This window comes from Gobio gobio (genome assembly GCF_949357685.1).
Source record: "Gobio gobio genome assembly, chromosome: 24".
NCBI lineage: Eukaryota > Metazoa > Chordata > Actinopteri > Cypriniformes > Gobionidae > Gobio > Gobio gobio.
Genome location: NC_137120.1, coordinates 41,396,087 through 41,418,896, shown reverse-complemented (window position 1 = coordinate 41,418,896; position 22,810 = coordinate 41,396,087). Strand labels below are relative to the sequence as shown.

Below are 22,810 nucleotides of genomic sequence, written 5' to 3'. Positions count from 1 at the left end.
ACGGGCGTTTGAGGTCGGTGCTCGAGCACAATTACTAGTTAAAATAAAAGAATCAGTGAGCATTACAAACATTTATATTAACACTTTAATGAATCACAGCACAACCACAGGCTCCTAAAAAGGGTGTAAAAAGGTAAGACGTTGATTCAACACCGCTCACGCGTGTCTATGTGGCGATAATGTGTTTTAATCGTTGTATTTGAGCGGAGTTAGCGCGGAAGCTAACGTCAACAAAAGAGAGCATCGCGCGCTCGTGCTAATGCGCTAACAGCTAGCGGGCTCGTCAGACTCGAAATGAGCAGTTTCTCACACAGAACCGATTTAAATCAATACAAAACAGATATACGTGTCAGCCAAAGCGTGTTTTCTCCCTCAGATTGTGAGTGTTATGCGAGTTTTCCGGCGGGTTGTTCTACGTTAGCGACGCCGCTGCTCTCCAAGTACAGTTATGTAAATGTGCCTCATTCACTTCAGTCCACGGAAGCGACACTTTTGTGTGATTATACAGTAGCAAAATCGGTTTATATACACCCAGTGTGATGAAATATGATGTGTTTTATTCGATGACTGCGATTTGTGTCAAGCGCAGGTGCAGAATCATCATTTCACACAGTCGCTCTCATAATCGATACGATTATTTATTTAAGGGACATTTAATCAAATGTGTGTTTTTTTATGTACATTAGATATAGTCGAGGTCTGTAATGGGGGGATTTGTGTGTATTTAGATGAGTATATATGTAATACAGCTTATTAATACTCGAGAGTCGTATTTTTGTTGGAACAACGCAGAGATTGACATTTAAAGCAATAGTTTTGTTCACTAGATATTAATTTACTCTATGACATTTCGCCTTCTGTGGAGCACAAATGAAGATCTTTTATGTGGGATAATCATGCAAATATTGCTTAAATATGTGTAATTATACATATGTTATGTAAACACACTTTTATTTTGGATGCGATTAATCGTTTGACATACATACAAATATTGCACTTTAGCCTATATTATATTAAATGTTATATTTGTAATTTATAATGGTATATTTTTATTATATAATGGTATATATAATATATAATATTATAATGGTATGGTAATGGTAAATATATAATGGTATATTTTTAGACTATGACTTGGAGACATGAGCATATGCATTTAAAAATCTATCAATACTTGCATTTTGTTGTATAATAAAGTGCTATAAACATAGTGTGTATGACTTTTTTGTCAGTTTTGATGTGGGATGGACGGAAGTACATGAGACAATATTCATAATTTCTTGCGTTTGGTTCTCAGGAAAGGGTTTATAATGAGCGCTTTATTGGACGCAGAAGCGGATGGAGCGGTTGTTGTGGAACAGGCTGTGCTTGAGCTGTGTGTGTGTGTGTGTGTGTGTGAATGTGTCAGTGTGTCACGGGCAGCGTGGCCTACATTCACACACACACACACACACACACACACACACACCGCTCCCTGGCTGGGAAACGCAGCCTTCTCTTACATAACCCTTCTTATGTAAGCAGGCCTGAGTCTCTTGCTCCTTCTAGCTCTTTCTGTTTCTTCTCTCAACACTTTTTTTTTAGTTCTTTGGTCGCTCTTTGTTCTTCTGTTCCCGAACTGCGTTTGTGTTTTGTTTTGTGAGTTGCGATTTCGAAACGCAGATTAAACATGAATTACATAACCCCGAGTTCTGTGTTAACTTTCATCTACTAGTTCGGTTGGAAGGGAAGCATCAGGTGTAGTGGGTGTCCATCTTGTTTTTTTGGTTGATGATGGCAATAATCCACAAGTCAGTTCTGCATTGCTACTGACATTTGTATCTAATACAAATTTTAGACGTAATCTTTACGTCTAAAAACGTCTTTCCAGTAAAGCAAAAAAACATTTAGATGCACTTTTATGATGGATAGATGCACTTTTATGATGGATAGATGCACTTTTATGATGGATAGATGCACTTTTATGATGGATAGATGCACTTTTATGATGGACAGATGCAGTTTTATGATGGATGGATGCACTTTTATGATGGATAGATGCACTTTTATGATGGACAGATGCAGTTTTATGATGGATGGATGCACTTTTATGATGGATAGATGCACTTTTATGATGGATAGATGCACTTTTATGATGGACAGATGCACTTTTATGATGGACAGATGCACTTTTATGATGGACAGATGCAGTTTTATGATGGATGGATGCACTTTTATGATGGACAGATGCACTTTTATGATGGACAGATGCAGTTTTATGATGGACAGATGCACTTTTATGAGGATAGATGCACTTTTATGATGGACAGATGCACTTTTATGATGGATAGATGCACTTTTATGATGGATAGATGCACTTTTATGATGGATAGATGCACTTTTATGATGGATAGATGCACTTTTATGATGGATAGATGCACTTTTATGATGGACAGATGCAGTTTTATGATGGATGGATGCACTTTTATGATGGATAGATGCACTTTTATGATGGACAGATGCAGTTTTATGATGGATGGATGCACTTTTATGATGGATAGATGCACTTTTATGATGGATAGATGCACTTTTATGATGGACAGATGCACTTTTATGATGGACAGATGCACTTTTATGATGGACAGATGCAGTTTTATGATGGATGGATGCACTTTTATGATGGATAGATGCACTTTTATGATGGACAGATGCACTTTTATGATGGACAGATGCACTTTTATGATGGATAGATGCACTTTTAGGATGGATAGATGCACTTTTATGATGGACAGATGCACTTTTATGATGGACAGATGCAGTTTTATGATGGACGGATGCACTTTTATGATGGATAGATGCACTTTTATGATGGACAGATGCACTTTTATGATGGACAGATGCACTTTTATGATGGATAGATGCACTTTTAGGATGGACAGATGCACTTTTATGATGGACAGATGCACTTTTATGATGGATAGATGCACTTTTATGATGGACAGATGCACTTTTATGATGGACAGATGCACTTTTATGATGGACAGATGCACTTTTATGATGGACAGATGCAGTTTTATGATGGATGGATGCACTTTTATGATGGATAGATGCACTTTTATGATGGACAGATGTACTTTTATGATGGACAGATGCACTTTTATGATGGACAGATGCACTTTTATGATGGATAGATGCACTTTTATGATGGATAGATGCACTTTTATGATGGATAGATGCACTTTTATGATGGACAGATGCACTTTTATGATGGATAGATGCACTTTTATGATGGACAGATGCACTTTTATGATGGACAGATGCAGTTTTATGATGGACAGATGCACTTTAATGATCGACAGATGCACTTTAATGATGGACAGATGCACTTTTATGATGGACAGATGCAGTTTTATGATGGACAGATGCACTTTAATGATCGACAGATGCACTTTAATGATGGACAGGTTCTGTAATCTAGTGTTTACAGCCGGAACTGTCTGCAGGGTGCTAGAGCTCACAGGGCCTGAGTTACACACTTTCAACAATTAATTTATGACCAAACTTTTTTGGGGGGTTATTACAGCTCAGACAACATATACTCACATGTTTATCACTTTTAGCAGTGCTTTATGAAACTTCAGAGGGTTTCCTGTAAAATGACACCACATTTGTGTATTTATTTTAAATTTAGGGAGGCCAAATCCAGATGGAAATGGTCCCACAGCTAAGGAGGTTAACAAACCATAAATACATTTAGTAAATATAACTATACATTGCTAACAATTGCCTTGATTTTACAGTATTTTCTTAATTTAATCAGAAAACAAAGTTTGAAATTAAAAATCCGTCAGAAATCATCCTAATCCTCGATTATTATCATTCTGATTAATGACAACGTTTGTGCTGCTTCATATTTATGAATAAATAGAAATCTTTTGTAGCATTATAAATGTATTCTCACTTTCTCTTTCGGTCCATTTAATGCGTCATAGCTGAATATAAACGTGTGAATTCCTCTTGAAGTAATGATATTGTGTGTTTGTTGTTCAGGTGGTCTGGATATGATGTGTAAGTAATGCTCTTGGAGACCCAGGGGACGCCATGTCAGAAGAGGCGATCTCAGGGAGCGACCTGGAGCCCAGCCTTAACAGCGAAGAGGAAGAGGAGATGGAGGAGGAGGAGGAGGAGGAGGATGGAGAGAATGATGGGGATGATGAGGAAGATGCAGGCGGTGAGTCTTTTTATCATGCAGTGTAGTGTTAGACCGAAATATCGGCCGATATTTGTGATTTTTACGTGTATCAGCCGATATAAGGCTGCTGCGTTCGCCGATATTTGTGATTTTTACGTGTATCGGCCGATATAAGGCTGCTGGGTTCGCCGATATTTGTGATTTTTACGTGTATCGGCCGATATAAAGCTGCTGGGTTCGCCGATATTTGTGATTTTTACGTGTATCGGCTGATATAAGGCTGCTGGGTTCGCCAATATTTGTGATTTTTACGTGTATCTGCCGATATAAGGCTGCTGCGTTCGCCGATATTTGTGATTTTTACGTGTATCGGCTGATATAAGGCTGCTGGGTTCGCCGATATTTGTGATTTTTACGTGTATCGGCTGATATAAGGCTGCTGCGTTCGCCGATATTTGTGATTTTTACGTGTTTCGGCTGATATAAGGCTGCTGCGTTCGCCGATATTTGTGATTTTTACGTGTATCGGCCGATATAAGGCTGCTGGGTTCGCCGATATTTGTGATTTTTACGTGTATCGGCTGATATAAGGCTGCTGGGTTCGCCAATATTTGTGATTTTTACGTGTATCGGCTGATATAAGGCTGCTGGGTTCGCCAATATTTGTGATTTTTACGTGTATCGGCCGATATAAGGCTGCTGGGTTCGCCAATATTTGTGATTTTTACGTGTATCTGCCGATATAAGGCTGCTGCGTTCGCCGATATTTGTGATTTTTACGTGTATCGGCCGATATAAGGCTGCTGCGTTCGCCGATATTTGTGATTTTTATGTGTATCGGCCGATATAAGGCTGCTGCGTTCGCCGATATTTGTGATTTTTACGTGTATCGGCCGATATAAGGCTGCTGGGTTCGCCGATATTTGTGATTTTTACGTGTATCGGCTGATATAAGGCTGCTGGGTTCGCCGATATTTGTGATTTTTACGTGTATCTGCCGATATAAGGCTGCTGCGTTCGCCGATATTTGTGATTTTTACGTGTATCGGCCGATATAAGGCTGCTGCGTTCGCCGATATTTGTGATTTTTATGTGTATCGGCCGATATAAGGCTGCTGCGTTCGCCGATATTTGTGATTTTTACGTGTATCGGCCGATATAAGGCTGCTGGGTTCGCCGATATTTGTGATTTTTACGTGTATCGGCTGATATAAGGCTGCTGGGTTCGCCGATATTTGTGATTTTTACGTGTATCGGCCGATATAAGGCTGCTGCGTTCGCCGATATTTGTGATTTTTACGTGTATCGGCTGATATAAGGCTGCTGTGTTCGCCGATATTTGTGATTTTTACGTGTATCGGCCGATATAAGGCTGCTGCGTTCGCCTATATTTGTGATTTTTACGTGTATCGGCAGATATAAGGCTGCTGCGTTCGCCGATATTTGTGATTTTTACGTGTATCGGCAGATATAAGGCTGCTGCGTTCGCGGATATTTGTGATTTTTTTTTACGTGTATCGGCCGATATAAGGCTGCTGCGTTCGCCGATATTTGTGATTTTTACGTGTATCGGCCGATATAAGGCTGCTGTGTTCGCCGATATTTGTGATTTTTACGTGTATCGGCCGATATAAGGCTGCTGCGTTCGCCGATATTTGTGATTTTTACGTGTATCGGCCGATATAAGGCTGCTGCGTTCTAGGGATGGGCATTTTTGTCAATTTCTCATTTCGATCATCGATAGGTCTCGAAAACGAGTACTCGAGTAATTGGGGGCGGGGCATGTGAAGGGGGCGGGGCATGTCCGTTATTGAGATAATGAAAACTGTTATGAAAACGGTTGTTGACAAATACAAACGTGACATGAAAACAGGTATATGAAAACATGAACATATAAAACAAAAAATAACTGCTAGATTATGATGCATAAATGTCTTTGAAAAAGAAACATCTTTATAAAATGACCGTCTCAAATAACCAAGTCAGTAATATCGAGCATTGCCTTTGAGCTGAAACTGTGGAATAACACCACCCTGCAGAGCTTGCTGATTAATAACCTCAACCAAACGCACCCTATATCAATATTAATATGAAGATTATTAGGAACCTTACGACATAAATCAACACAAAAGGACGTGAATGCGCACGTGAACTTCAGCGTGCTAGATTTTACAGGCTGTGGTTTGAAACGGAACATTTTGAATGTGCTCTTCTCTTAACAACACTCATACACGGACAACGAAAGCACAGAAACAACATCTTATTAAAATCCTGTTCTCATTATAATGCTTTGACAGATTGACTCTGCACTTCATGCACTTCATTGTATTATTCATGATCGAAGTGTTTACTGACATCACTGCGCGTTTTCAAACTCATAACGAAAAACAACTTTAAATAAACTAGGTCTACTGTTAAAAAATACGAGAACAGTATAGCACTGCTGCATTACTAATGTCAACGATTCTGAGAAAGAAATAGCCCATCTGAAAAGAATATCGGTCTCTAAACCATGTCGAGCTCGAGCATTAATGCATTTGAGCTGAAACTGAAGAGAATGAACAGCCGGTATAACGGCAGCGCGTTTCTATCTTATTAAGCTCAACCAAACGCGTTTTATATTAGATTAATCAGATAAACAACATAAAGGTAATCTTCTGCATCTGCAGAAAAGGACGCGAATGCGCACATGAACTTCACGCGCTAGTCTGAGTGTTCTCGCTAGTTTCTCTGAGGATAAGCTGATAAACGGGGAACTAAGCACAGATCATTTAGCAGCATTTTCCACGGTGTTCTCATTATAATGCTATGACAGATTGGCGCTGCACATCTTGCACTAACCATTTAATGATCAGTGATTCCAGACATCACTGCAGTGCACGCCTCTTCACTTTATTTCGCCGCGGTCATGAGGCGTGCTGTATAACGCCAACCAATCAGACCTCCGGTACCGCGCAAAACGACGCAATAACCAATAAAAAAAGAGACAAATATTTTTTTTTTCAGGGCGATCATCGTTCTCATGATCGATGATCGCTGTCACGTTCGAGTACTCGATTACTCGACCACTGTTGCCCATCCCTACTGCGTTCGCCTATATTTGTGATTTTTACGTGTATCGGCTGATATAAGCCTACTGCGTTCGCCTATATTTGTGATTTTTACGTGTATCGGCCGATATAAGGCTGCTGCGTTCGCCGATATTTGTGATTTTTAAGTGTATCGGCTGATATAAGGCTGCTGGGTTAGCCGATATTTGTGATTTTTACGTGTTTCGGCTGATATAAGGCTGCTGCGTTCGCCGATATTTGTGATTTTTAAGTTGGGAAAACAATCCAACGCTCTCCATTGACTTTGCCTTGCATGAAGCGCCTCCTTGTCATTTCGGACTTATAACAAAAAAACAGAACAATGTCTAAAAGCTGATATGTGACAAAGTGTACAGCAAACAAGCTAAACAACACAGAAATAAGTTTTTATAAGCTGTCGACCCAAAAAAACGAGAGTTTAAGGAGACAAAAGCGGATAAAGGCAGTAAAACGTGTCGCTTCAGTTGAAGAATGGGGACATTTTGTGATCCTGACACTCAGTGTGTGTGTGTGTGTGTGTGTGCAGTAAATATGTTGTCACTGTTAAGTCAAATATATTTAAGTTTTATATGTGATATTTCCTGTCTCTGATGACGTTCTCCTCTAGTGTGTGTAGTTCTCAGTGTAATATAACGTGTCTCAATCCACTTTTTTGTCCTTAAACGCTCGTTTTTTGGGTCAATAGCTTATAAACACGTCTGTGTTTTTGGTTGTGGGTTTTGTTTTGCTTGTTTGCTGTACATTTTGTCTCATATCAGCTTTTAGACATTGTTCAGTTTGTTGTTATAAGTCCGAAATGACAAGGATGCGCCTCACGCAATGCAAAGTCAATGGAGAGCGTTGGATTGTTTCCCCCCCGGTGGGCGTGGCCTTCAGATTATGATGCGTGTCGCTCTGTCTCTATAAAAACCGCAAAATAACCAGATATGATGTCATCGACATGCCACGTCCCGGTTTCTCGGGTAAAATAGCATCTCGCCATTTACAAATAGTCTGAATCATTTGGGATATCGAGTACTCAACTAACTGGTCTAGAGGTGTTTGGATATGATTCTGAAGAAATCTTACACACTGCACCTTTAATACGTTAACAGCATCAGTGTCGTCATCGCTAAAGTGTGCGCTTGTCTTTCTGTGTGTAAATGAGTTGTTGATCTTTTGGAGCAGACCAGCTGGAGAACCTGGAGGATCAGCGAGACCCGATCAGCCCAGCACCTACCTCACCTCAGTCCAGAGACTCCAGCCCGGAGCCCTTATCCCGGCGCTCCTCCAGCTCTCGGACCTCATCCAGGCCCGGTTCTCCAGCCGCATCCAGCCCGGACAGCCGCAGCAACACCTCTGCTAACAGCAACACCAAGAACAAGTCCAAAACCTCCAAACCGGCCCACCTGAGGAGGAACATCCGGTACTGAGCCTGATTTCATCATTGAGTGCGTTAGGCCCCGCCTACTTTTGTAGTGCTTGTGGTTCTGGAAGTGTTTTTTTTCCCCCCAATCATTCTTCCTACACACTAAAAAAAATAAAGGTTCCCAAAGGTGTCTTTCACACAGCTCTTTTGGCTGCAACTCTCTGATTGGTGGAAAGTTTTTCGTTGCGAATCTGCTGTTAAATATGTTGAAATTAAGGATGCGCCGATATTTAACAAACAATTATTGGCCGATACCGATATTTGTCACTTGCCCTCTTATTTGAAATTTTGAAAGAGTGTTTTGAAAGTTAAAAAAACCCCAAAACATTACATTAACTTATAGCCTACCTTATTGCTGCATTATCAAATAATTTCTAATGAACATACACTGGATCCTTTTAACATTCAGCAGGCCAACACACACATACACACACACGCATATATATACATTAGGGATGCAACAATACAGTTAGTCCACATTTCAATACACACCTCGGTTTTTACCCATGGTTCGGTTCTGATGGCTTGTCACATTTTTTGTTATTCTATTCTTAGGCGACAGGAACAGCAAGAGGTTAAAGAGAAAAAAGACAATTTTTTTTATTGCAATACTTTCTTTATTTTACTTAATATAATTGAAAAACCTTACTTAATCTTAAAACTTTACTTAAAAAAAACCCTTGTACACATTCCTAGTGTATTGTATAATATAAAATAAATATATATAAAGATTTACTCTGGCAGCTCAGAGCAGTACAGCAGCATTAAAGTATGAAATTGAATGAATGAATGTAAAAGTAAAACACTACATAGACTTTATTAACATTAAAGGGATAGTTCACTCAAAAATGAAAATTCTGTCATGGAGAAATGAATACAGGTTTGGAACAACATTAGAGTGAGTAAATAATGACATCATTTTTGAGGTAAACTGTCCCTTTAAGGACGGCGTGTTCCCTATAGGCTGCGCCGCTGTCAATTAAAGACCTGCACACATCTAATATACACACACACACACGATTTTACTTTCACTTTAGACATAACCGACTGTGTTTATGTTAACCTTGTGTGTATTTGACAGTATTAGCGCAGTAAGACGACTACTTAGTCCAGTAATCACGTGTTTGACAGGCGTTTAGTGCGCGCGCTCGGAAAAGCGCATGTTAAACCGCGCACGCGAATGAGCCGGCAAGACTTTAAAACACACGCAAATAATGAGCTTTGGTGATTGTGAGTAACTCTAGTGTAGAGAGAGAGAGAGAGAAGCTTAATGAGTGACGATGGCCAAGAGAACTACACTAAAGTTTAGTCTGCTTAAACTTTAGGGATGTGCTGTGATATTAATCTAATTTTATTTTCGATTTCGGCTTCCAATAATTATTAAAAAGATGAAATGAGGTAAAACTCTTCCTTTAGCCGTGTTTGTCGAGCTCATCCTTCCCTTCATTTCTCCCTCAACTAAACGTCAGATTCAGTGATTGTTGTAAACTGCAGTCTCTACTGTTGCTAAACTGCGGGATGTGTTTGATAATAAACAGATATTAAATGCACAATAATCCGCGCAAGAGACGCTGTTTCCAACTTCAAGGCGGCTTGTGTGTGTGTGTGTGTGTGTGTGTGTGTGTGTGTGTGTGTGCTGCGAAATGGACCGGCTTGCACTTAATATTTTAGGCTTCATGTGCCATCAAATAAACAACAAATAGCCGGTGTCAAAATGACCGGATTGGAGAGTAGTTAACAGTTAACACTTTAACAGTTTCTATCTTAAATGGGCGTAAATAGTTTGGAGAAATAGGAGAATATGATATTATTAGTTCTGCATTCGGTCTTAAAGGGGCAGCGTCTAATAAACCTGCTGATGATTGAGCCATTCATTCACAACAAACAAAAGGCAAAGAGTCTCTTGAATGAATAACTTAAGCTTTTATAAGCATTAATCTATCAATTTATACAGTGAAAACTATGCAGTGTTATTTTACATTTCATTACTTATTAGATTTCTTTGTAGGTTTGTTCTTTACTGTAATATTAATGTTAGCAGATCTTCTGAATGCTGCACACTGGTCCATTTACACATAGATGTTTTATATTGTTGCTGTTTCTTTTGCTGTAGATATTTTACTTTTCATATTATAAAGCCATGTTAATTATGTTCTTAATTATTTTATAAAAATAAAAAAAATACAGTAGGCCAATAATCAAACCGATAAGAAAACCGTTAAAGTACCGGATCGATAAGCAGTATCGGTAAATACCGTTAAAACGATACCCATCCCTATTAGTAATACAGTGGACATTAGCAGATTTGGTTAGCGTGTTGATTTACAGTGTGCGGCCCTAAAATTTCTGGTTGTGCCCCTAAAATGTTCAGTTGGGGGCCACTGGGCTAAGTAAGTCCATAGCTCACCGTTTTCAACCCAGTTCACTTCCCCGACCCAACTGTTGCTCCGTTGAATCCGGTTTGTTTTGTCTCTGCCCTTCAGACACGATAAGCGTCCCACAACAGGAAATCATGTCTATCTCGTGTTCTATTTTGGTCGCCCACACTGAAGATCTGATGTTTGCTGATCACTTTACACTCATTGATCTTCCTGCTAATTGCATCTCTCCCTCCGGCTTCAGGAAGCTCCTAACAGAGCACCAGCTGGAAGCAGGAACTAAAGCCGCCCAGCAGGAGGAGCTGGAGAGACGGCGGCGTCTCGAACAGCAGCGGAAAGACTTCCCGCTTCACACAGGTGAGACTCGCCTAGCTCCGCCCACTCCTCCATCTTACCTGCCTGTGATGTAGTGAGTTAATCAGGTGTGTTGTGTCGCTGCGGTCAGATCTGTCCACTGCAGTGCCGGGTCTCAAACAGGAAGTGATCTGTCTGGACAGCAGCGGAGATGAGGCCGAGGCTAAAGAAGCTCCGCCCCCTCAGCTGCCCACCCTCAGAGATGGTAAACTCCACATACACACACTGTGATATACATCAAGCGGGGTCAGCTCATGCTGAGGGTCACAGAGCGGGGTCAGCTCATGCTGAGGGTCACAGAGCGGGGTCAGCACATGCTGAGGGTCACAGAGCGGGGTCAGCGCATGCTGAGGGTCACAGAGCGGGGTCAGCGCATGCTGAGGGTCACAGAGCGGGGTCAGCGCATGCTGAGGGTCACAGAGCGGGGTCAGCGCATGCTGAGGGTCACAGAGCGGGGTCAGCTCATGCTGAGGGTCACAGAGCGGGGTCAGCTCATGCTGAGGGTCACAGAGCGGGGTCAGCGCATGCTGAGGGTCACAGAGCGGGGTCAGCGCATGCTGAGGGTCACAGAGCGGGGTCAGCGCATGCTGAGGGTCACAGAGCGGGGTCAGCGCATGCTGAGGGTCACAGAGCGGGGTCAGCGCATGCTGAGGGTCACAGAGCGGGGTCAGCGCATGCTGAGGGTCACAGAGCGGGGTCAGCGCATGCTGAGGGTCACAGAGCGGGGTCAGCGCATGCTGAGGGTCACAGAGCGGGGTCAGCGCATGCTGAGGGTCACAGAGCGGGGTCAGCGCATGCTGAGGGTCACAGAGCGGGGTCAGCGCATGCTGAGGGTCACAGAGCGGGGTCAGCGCATGCTGAGGTTCACAGAGCGGGGTCAGCGCATGCTGAGGTTCACAGAGCGGGGTCAGCGCATGCTGAGGGTCACAGAGCGGGGTCAGCGCATGCTGAGGGTCACAGAGCGGGGTCAGCGCATGCTGAGGGTCACAGAGCGGGGTCAGCGCATGCTGAGGGTCACAGAGCGGGGTCAGCGCATGCTGAGGGTCACAGAGCGGGGTCAGCGCATGCTGAGGGTCACAGAGCGGGGTCAGCGCATGCTGAGGGTCACAGAGCGGGGTCAGCTCATGCTGAGGGTCACAGAGCGGGGTCAGCTCATGCTGAGGGCCACAGAGCGGGGTCAGCGCATGCTGAGGGTCACAGAGCGGGGTCAGCGCATGCTGAGGGTCACAGAGCGGGGTCAGCTCATGCTGAGGGCCACAGAGCGGGGTCAGTGCATGCTGAGGGCCACAGAGCGGGGTCAGTGCATTCTGAGGGCCACAGAGCGGGGTCAGTGCATTCTGAGGGTCACAGAGCGGGGTCAGCGCATGCTGAGGGTCACAGAGCGGGGTCAGCACATGCTGAAGGTCACACACTCCTAAACCTTGAGGAAAGAAGAGCTGAAGCTGTTAGAGCTGCAAACTCCATATTAAACCCTACAGATTAAGACGTCACAACACTTTTGGTGATCTAGTGTAAGTCTCTAATATCTAATTTGATATCCCGGTATCTTGATGTTTCTTTTGTTCCAGATGTGATTGAGTTGAGTTCAGGTGATGAAGATGCCATGCGGATAAGCAGTGAGGAGGACAACAACGAAGATCGCTCCGTCACTCCAGGTGCAGAGGAGAGTAGCGGGTCTCATGTGAACGATGCCATCAATCTGCCAGATGCCCAGGGAAGAGTTATGGTCAATATCAACCACCCTGGAGAAGAGGAGGACCTGTTCCTCGCCCCGCAGCTCGCAGGCGCTGTTAAACCACACCAGGTACACACATTTAATTAACCTTTTTCTAGTAGTTTTCCGTTTTACTTGGACATGGAATCCATTTTCAATAGGGCTGTGCTCAGAATATCGATTAGGGATGCCACAATTCTCAATATAATATTGAACCGTTCGGTACGGCATTCACGGTTCAATACGTGCTTTTGCATTTAATTAATTATTTTTCTACACATTCTATAATTTGCCTCCATCCCAATACTGAACAACGCGACATACATTCACATCACACATTAGTGGTAGAGTTATACTCACGGATCTCTAGAGTTATTCACAATCACCAAAGTTCATTATTTGCATGCGTTTTAAAGCCTTGCCAGCTCATTTGCGTGCGCGGTTTAACATGCGCTTTTCTGAGCGCGCGCACTAAACGCCTGTCAAACACACGATTACTGGACTAAGTCGTCTTACTGCGCTAATAATAATAATAATAATAATAATTAATTACATTTATATAGTGCTTTTCTAGGCACTCACTCAAAGCGATACTGTCAAATACACACACGGTTAACATAAACACAGTCGGTTATGTCTAAAGTTAAAGTAAAATCGTGTGTGTGTCTATATATTAGATGTGTGCAGGTCTTTAATTGACAGCGGCGCAGCCTATAGTGAACACGCTGGCCTTAAAGGGACAGTTCACCTCTAAAATGATGTCATTATTTACTCACTCTAATGTTGTTCCAAACCTGTATTCATTTCTCGATGACAGAATTTAAATTTTTGAGTGAAAAATCCCTTTAATGTTAATACAACAACAAAAGACAAAGAGAAAATCACTCTCTGCTCTTTACTGAAGAACTAATACAGTAGCTTTAATAAGAATCAGTGATGCGTATCTTATCGTGACTTCAGTATCGTGATGCGTATCTTATCGTGACTTCAGTTTCGTGATGCGTATCGTACCGTGATGCGTATCGTATCGTGACTTCAGTGTCGTGATGCGTATCGTATCGTGACTTCAGTATCGTGATGCGTATCGTATCGTGACTTCAGTATCGTGATATTTATCTTATCGTGACTTCAGCATCGTGATGCGTATTGTACCGTGACGTCAGTATCGTGATGCGCATCGTATCGTGACTTCAGTATCGTGATGCGTATCGTATCGTGACTTCAGTATCGTGATGCGTATCGTCCCGTGAAACGTATGGTATCGTGACTTCAGTATCGTGACTTCAGTACCGTGATACGTATTGTATCGTGACTTCAGTACCGTGATGCGTATCGTATCGTGACTTCAGTATCGTGATGTGTATCGTATCGTGATGCGTATCGTGATGCGTATCGTGACTTCAGTATCGTGATGCGTATCGTGATGCGTATCGTGACTTCAGTATCGTGACTTCAGTACCGTGATACGTATTGTATCGTGACTTCAGTACCGTGATGCGTATCGTATCGTGACTTCAGTATCGTGATGTGTATCGTATCGTGATGCGTATCGTATCGTGATGCGTATCGTGACTTCAGTATTGTGATGCGTATCGTGATGCGTATCGTGACTTCAGTATCGTGATGCGTATCGTATCGTGATGCGTATCGTATCGTGACTTCAGTATCGTGATTCGTATCGTGATGCGTATCGTATCGTGATGCGTATCGTATCGTGACTTCAGTATCGTGATTCGTATCGTATCGTGATGCGTATCGTGATGTGTATCGTATCGTGATGCGTATCGTATCGTGATGCGTATCGTATCGTGACTTCAGTATCGTGATGCGTATCGTATCGTGATGCGTATCGTATCGTGACTTCAGTATCGTGATGCGTATCGTATCGTGACTTCAGTATCGTGATGCGTATCGTGATTTCAGTATCTTGATGCGTATCGTGACTTCAGTATCGTGATTCGTATCGTGACATTGTTGGTGATACACAGCCCTAATTTTCAATGTCTCTTCCTTTCTCTGTCAGATCGGAGGCATTCGTTTTCTGTATGATAACCTGGTGGAGTCTCTCGAGCGCTATAAGAGCAGCAGTGGCTTCGGCTGTATTCTGGCTCACAGTATGGGCCTGGGCAAAACCCTACAGGTCATCTCCTTTATCGACGTCCTGCTGCGGCACACTGGAGCCAAAACGGTCCTCGCCATTGTACCTGTGAGTGTCCGAGCACCGCAGACCACAGGGGTTGGATTGAGTTCTTCTGTTGGAGAGTTTTGTTTCTCATGTTTCCTCTCTTCTCCAGGTGAATACACTACAGAACTGGCTGGCTGAGTTTAATCTCTGGCTGCCTGCTGCTGAGTCCATTCCCCCCGACGCAGATCCAGTCCAGGTTTTACCTCGAACCTTCAAGGTTCACATCCTCAATGATGAGCACAAGTATGAACGTCACCCACTCTTACTCTGCACTCCAAAACATTAATATAGGCTGGATCCCAAATGGTCTTCCTTTTGTCTGCTCTTTTAGTGAGGTAATGCTGCTTTGACTGCTGGGTAAAGTCCTTTAAAGGGTTAGTTCACCCAAAACTGTAAATTGTGTCATTAATGACTGAGCCTCATGTGGTTGGACACCCGTCAGACCTCCGTTCATCTTCAGACACAAATGAAGATATTTTAGTGTAAATCTGATGCTCTGAAAGGCCTCCATTGGCTCAACTTTACACTCTCAAGACCCTTAAAAGACACTAAAGACGTCGTTACAAAGTCCATCTCACTACAGTGGCTCTAAAATAACTTTATGAATCGGCGACAATAGTTTTTGTGCGCAAAAAAACCCCTAAATAACGACTTATATAGAGATGACGATTTCAAAACACGGCCTCATGAAGCTTCGAAGCGTTATGAGTCAGTGAGTCGATTCGGCAGTTCAGAGTGTTATGAATCAGTGAGTCGATTCAGCGGTTCAGAGCGTTATGAATCAGTGAGTCGATTCAGCGGTTCAGAGCGTTATGAATCAGTGAGTCGATTCAGCGGTTCAGAGCGTTGTGAATCAGTGAGTCGATTCAGCGGTTCAGAGCGTTATGAATCAGTGAGTCGATTCAGCGGTTCAGAGCGTTATGAATCAGTGAGTCGATTCAGCAGTTTGAATCGCCTAATTTCAGCAGTTTGGCGGTTTGACACGCGATCCGAATCATCATTCGACTCACTGATTCATAACGCTTCGAAGCTTCATGAGGCCGTGTTTTGAAATCGTCATCACTATATAAGTCGTTATTTAGGGTTTTTTTGCGCACAGAAACTATTCTCGTCTTCATAAAGTTATTGTAGAGCCGCTGTAGTGAGATGGACTTTGTAACTTTAGTCTTTAGTGTCTTTTAAGGGTCTTGAGAGTGTAAAGTTGAGCCAATGGAGGCCTTTCAGAGCATCAGATTTACACTAAAATATCTTCATTTGTGTCTGAAGATGAACGGAGGTCTGACGGGTGTCCAACCACATGAGGCTCAGTCATTAATCACACAATTTACATTTTTGGGTGAACTAACCCTTTAAGTCAATGTAAAGACGAGTTGACGCGCGTCTGGAGGTCCTGCGGTGCGATAGACGTGTTTAGTGCGGCGCGATGGACGTCCAGTTCGTGCGAAAGAGGCGAATAGAGCGTCTGGAGCGAGTGATTTCCATGTTAAAGGGGTGATGAATTGAGAAATCAACTTTCCTTTGACCCTTTGATATATAAAAGTTCATGGTGATATAAGAATATCCTTTAAGTCTCAGAGCTGAAAACGTCCTTGTTAGTCAAAGAAAAGCTTTTATTGACACCAGGGCCAGAAAACGAGAGATCTCAGAATATGTCGACCGCTGACATCACCGCCTCAAGCCCCGCCCACCGACTCGTGGAGCTAAACACTGCACGTTTGTTCGCTTCATTTAACCGCGGATTCGTTTGTAAACAAGACACAGGTGGAGACTGGATCTGCAGACATATTGAGATTTAAACACAACGCTGTGCTTCTGGATCTGTCAGGAAAGCTGGAACACACTGACGTGAGTAAAACATGTGTGTATGTGTGTTAGTATTGCATTGTTACAGATCGTGTGATATCTATTGATTACACACCTCAGCACGCGCTCACAGGCTGGAGAAGCTGTTATTGGTTCATTCGGGATCAGACTCGGACTTGACTTTTTTATGTGATTTTCAGCCTGCCGACGGGCTATCTTAAATAGTGAAATAACATTCCTTTCTTATGCACGTGCGGACTCGCGGCAGCCATTGTGAGTCCACAAGAGCGAAAGGGCATAGAAGTGTGGCATTTGGGATCCAGCCATTGTGAACCAAAGAAAGAGTGAATCTCACGAAAACGGTCAAGAACAGCTATAGGTCTCGTTGTACCCCAAAAGAAAGAAATGGGAAATTGTTTTGAATGTTTATGTTGTGATGTTATTTGAATGATTAAGTATCGTGATGCGTATCGTATCGTGACTTCAGTATCGTGATGCGTATCGTATCGTGACTTCAGTATCGTGATGCGTATCGTATCGTGACTTCAGTATCGTGGTGCGTATCGTATCGTGACTTCAGTATCGTGGTGCGTATCGTATGTGACTTCAGTATCGTGACTTCAGTATCGTAGTGCGTATCGTATCGTGACTTCAGTATCGTGGTGCGTATCATATTGTGACTTCAGTATCGTGACTTCAGTATCGTGGTGCGTATCGTATCGTGACTTCAGTATCGTGACTTCAGTATCGTGGTGCGTATCGTACCGTGATGCGCATCGTATTGTGACTTCAGTATCGTGACTTCAGTATCGTGGTGCATATCGTATCGTGACTTCAGTATCGTGGTGCGTATCGTACCGTGACTTCAGTATCGAGGTGTGTATCGTACCGTGATGCGTATCGTATTGTGACTTCAGTATCGTGACTTCAGTATCGTGGTGCGTATCGTACCGTGATGCGTATCGTACCGTGACTTCAGTATCGTGATGCATATCGTATCGTGACTTCAGTATCGTGATGCATATCGTATCGTGACTTCAGTATCGTGATGCATATCGTATCGTGACTTCAGTATCGTGATGCATATCGTATCGTGACTTCAGTATCGTGATGCGTATCGTATCGTGACTTCAGTATCGTGATGCGTATCGTATCGTGACTTCAGTATCGTGATGCGTATCGTATCATGACTTCAGTATCGTGATGTGTATCGTATCGTGACTTCAGTATCGTGATGCGTATCGTATTGTGACTTCAGTATCGTGATGCATATCGTATCGTTACTTCAGTATCGTGATGCATATCGTATCGTGACTTCAGTATCGTGATGCGTATCGTATCGTGACTTCAGTATCGTGATGCGTATCGTATTGTGACTTCAGTATTGTGACTTCAGTATCGTGACTTCAGTATCGTGATGCGTATCGTATCGTGACTTCAGTATCGTGATGCATATCGTATCGTGACTTCAGTATCGTGATGCATATCGTATCGTGACTTCAGTATCGTGATGCGTATTGTATCGTGACTTCAGTATCGTGATGCATATCGTATCGTGACTTCAGTATCGTGATGCATATCGTATCGTGACTTCAGTATCGTGATGCATATCGTATCGTGACTTCAGTATCGTGATGCATATCGTATCGTGACTTCAGTATCGTGATGCATATCGTATCGTGACTTCAGTATCGTGATGCGTATCGTATCGTGACTTCAGTATCGTGATGCGTATCATATCGTGACTTCAGTATCGTGATGCGTATCGTATCATGACTTCAGTATCGTGATGTGTATCGTATCGTGACTTCAGTATCGTGATGCGTATCGTATTGTGACTTCAGTATCGTGACTTCAGTATCGTGACTTCAGTATCGTGACTTCAGTATCGTGATGTGTATCGTATCGTTACTTCAGTATCGTGATGCGTATCGTATCGTGACTTCAGTATCGTGATGCGTATCGTGACTTCAGTATCGTGATGTGTATAGTATCGTGACTTCAGTATCGTGATGCGTATCGTATCGTGACTTCAGTATCGTGATGCGTATCGTATCGTGACTTCAGTATCGTGATGCGTATCGTATCGTGACTTCAGTATCGTGATGCGTATCGTATCGTGACTTCAGTATCGTGATGCGTATCGTATCATGACTTCAGTATCGTGATGTGTATCGTATCGTGACTTCAGTATCGTGATGCGTATCGTATTGTGACTTCAGTATCGTGACTTCAGTATCGTGAAGCGTATCGTATCGTGACTTCAGTATCGTGATGCATATCGTATCGTGACTTCAGTATCGTGATGCATATCGTATCGTGACTTCAGTATCGTGATGCATATCGTATTGTGACTTCAGTATCGTGACTTCAGTATCGTGAAGCGTATCGTATCGTGTCCTTCAGTATCGTGATGCATATCGTATCGTGACTTCAGTATCGTGATGCATATCGTATCGTGACTTCAGTATCGTGATGCGTATCGTATCGTGACTTCAGTATCGTGATGCATATCGTATCGTGACTTCAGTATCGTGACTTCCGTATCGTGATGCGTATCGTATCGTGACTTCAGTATCGTGATGCGTATCGTATCGTGACTTCAGTATCGTGGTGCATATCGTACCGTGATGCATATTGTATCGTGTCCTTCAGTATCGTGATGCATATTGTATCGTGATGCGTATCGTATTGTGACTTCAGTATCGTGGTGCATATCGTACCGTGATGCATATTGTATCGTGTCCTTCAGTATCGTGGTGCATATCGTACCGTGATGCATATTGTATCGTGTCCTTCAGTATCGTGATGCGTATCGTATCGTGACTTCAGTATCGTGGTGCATATCGTACCGTGATGCATATTGTATCGTGTCCTTCAGTATCGTGATGCGTATCGTATCGTGACTTCAGTATCGTGGTGCATATCGTATCGTGATGCATATTGTATCGTGTCCTTCAGTATCGTGATGCGTATCGTATCGTGACTTCAGTATCGTGGTGCATATCGTACCGTGATGCATATTGTATCGTGTCCTTCAGTATCGTGATGCGTATCGTATCGTGACTTCAGTATCGTGGTGCATATCGTACCGTGATGCATATTGTATCGTGTCCTTCAGTATCGTGATGCGTATCGTATCGTGACTTCAGTATCGTGGTGCATATCGTACCGTGATGCGTATTGTATCGTGTCCTTCAGTATCGTGATGCGTATCGTATCGTGACTTCAGTATCGTGATGCGTATCGTATCGTGACTTCAGTATCGTGGTGCATATCGTACCGTGATGCGTGTTGTATCGTGCTCTCTGCGCATAACGGGTTAAATGAACACATTTTGAGAGCTGATCCAGAGTTTAGTGCAGGCAATTTAAGGTCGCGACCCTTGTCCCAAATATATCAGGCTTCATTCAGTGATTGAAACAAATATTATTAATATTAATTGACGTTTTACAGCATATTGAACGCTCCGAGCGAGCTGTGCTGTGGTAAACATGGAACTTTTCCTTGACATGAAACGGTAAATAATCAAACCAGTGGAAGCAGTGCATTATCCGTTATTCATGCAATATATATATTCAGTCAGTACAGTAGCCTACACTTTAGTTATGTTAGGGTTATGGTACCTCGGACAGAACTCCTGAAGCGGAGAATTAATTTCTCCGTTATGGCATCTTGTCGTGTTTTAGACGCAGAGCTTGTGGCGGGCGATGCAAAGTAAGGCTGGTCCAGTTTGCACATACAAAGTTGCTTACATTTACAAAATGAGCCTATTAAAGCATAAACAAGCCCGTTTAATAAAGAAAAGTTGCGAATAAGTGAAAACTCACGAAAGTGTTTAGTGAAATTAGGAAACATTTAAGAGATCATAAATTGAGTTGTATAAGTTAACGTTACATTTTGTTCTCATGTCACAAGTAATATCAAGGTTTATTTTAGAGGATTCTTCTGTAGTGTGGTTTTCAGTGAAGCGTACTAAAATAAATATCGTCACCTGTGTACATTAGCCACTTCTTCTCCACGCTCTTTCCTGATGGTTTATAGAACAATTACTCAGAGTCGCCCTCTGTTGTTTCAAAGAATAGCCATCGAGTGTAAACAAGGCTTCAGGCGTGTGTGTGAAGGCGTTTCTCAATGTCAAGGAAGGATCCTCTGAAGCCAGAATTCTGAGGATGCTACGTCATCGACGTCCGTCGAAGGGCTGTTCCAATGTCGAGGATCCTCGGAATTTCAACCAAGGTCTGAGTCCTTCGTTCGAAAGATATGCCATATACAGGAAAGGATGCTTACGAGTAGACTTCGCGCACTTCGCGCTCTCAAATCACCCACAATCCTATGCGCGCAGCTTTGCTATCTTGTTCAAAAAATACAAATTATCGGACGTTGGCGGAGTCGGAGCGTTAACGGGGCAATATGCTTTCAAGTGTAAGTATTTACGTTACCAAACATTAGTTATAACCGTAGTAAATATAAGTAAAGTTTAACTTGTAAATGCCAGTACAAATTACAACCGTATACAAATGACGTTATTGATAACGGACGCTAACGGACCTTTTCACTGACGTAATGAGGCTGACGTGCACTTGCTAGCCTGTTCCATTTACCTGTTCTCCGAATGCTAAAGAGGAGCTTCGCCTCTGAAGGAAGTGACTTGGAAGGACCAGTCCTGCAGAGGAAGGATCCTTGACATTGAGAAACACCTTGTGTGTGTGTTATCTTTGTCGATGATTTGAGTGTTTATCTGTAGTTCTGCTGAGGAACACACATGATCAAATGTGTTGTTGAATGCACTGAAAGTCTCTTCCGCCCAAATGCTGATGTGTTTCTCTCATGTGGAGCAGAACCACAGTGGCCCGGGCCAAGGTGGTGGAGGACTGGACTCGTGGCGGGGGGGTTCTGCTAATGGGCTACGAGATGTACCGCCTGCTCTCCCTCAAAAAGAGCTTTGTGACCGGCCGCAAGAGGAAGTCCAAGAAACCCGCAGGTCCTGTAATCATTGACCTGGATGAGGAGGACCGTCAGCAGGAGCTCATGAAAGGTCTGTTGGGGTTTTGTGGGTGGAAAATGCACACCTTCTACTCTATAACACGTGTCAAATCAACTTTTATTTATATAGCGCTTTTAACAATGCAGATTGTTTCAAAGCAGCTTTACAGGTCCTTTCACACTGGACGCGATTTTGACGCGCGAATAATTCGCGCGATGGTTTTATTTTTCGATCAGCTGTTTGTGTAATGAGAGCTTCCACACCGAACGCGAATGTGCTGCGGCGAAAAAACTATGTTTATTTTTTTTGTTTCGATGTCGATTTTTGTTAACACTCGCAGCGACAGAAAAGGCTTAAACCAATCACACACAAGGAAACAAAGGTGACGAAATGTCCAGTTGATGTCAGTAGCCATTCACTCAACATTAACCTGTGCCAGGTGTCGCATTTCTCACCAGATTACAGCTGTAGTTGTGTTCGCCCACTATAGGCTACAGATTACGATATTATAATCAATACATTGATTTATTTATTTTAATCTAATTGTGTCCGCGATTATAGAAAGTGAATGTGTTTCCGTCAGTACGACTGTGACACTTAAATGTTTACATTGTGACTCAACTGGAAACACAGCATTTTTTTTTTCTGTATTGCCAGGTTAAACATGATAAGCTCTTTATGAATATTTGGATGCTGTGTTGTTTTAATCAGTATTTGTCAT

At 42.7% G+C, this 22,810-nt stretch overlaps 1 protein-coding gene across 1 annotated transcript in view; it reads left to right on the top strand.

Moving 5' to 3' along the window:
• rad54l2 (RAD54 like 2) overlaps positions 1-22,810 on the top strand; it is a 54,747-nt gene continuing 31,937 nt past the window's right edge. Inside the window, exons 1-9 of the mRNA XM_079808058.1 lie at positions 1-133; positions 4,030-4,210; positions 8,428-8,665; positions 11,291-11,403; positions 11,492-11,605; positions 12,969-13,204; positions 15,138-15,320; positions 15,409-15,542; positions 21,944-22,140. Of these exons, the coding sequence (XP_079664184.1) occupies positions 4,081-4,210; positions 8,428-8,665; positions 11,291-11,403; positions 11,492-11,605; positions 12,969-13,204; positions 15,138-15,320; positions 15,409-15,542; positions 21,944-22,140 (1,345 nt within the window). The 5' untranslated portion in view covers positions 1-133; positions 4,030-4,080. The remainder of the gene's footprint in view (positions 134-4,029; positions 4,211-8,427; positions 8,666-11,290; positions 11,404-11,491; positions 11,606-12,968; positions 13,205-15,137; positions 15,321-15,408; positions 15,543-21,943; positions 22,141-22,810) is intronic.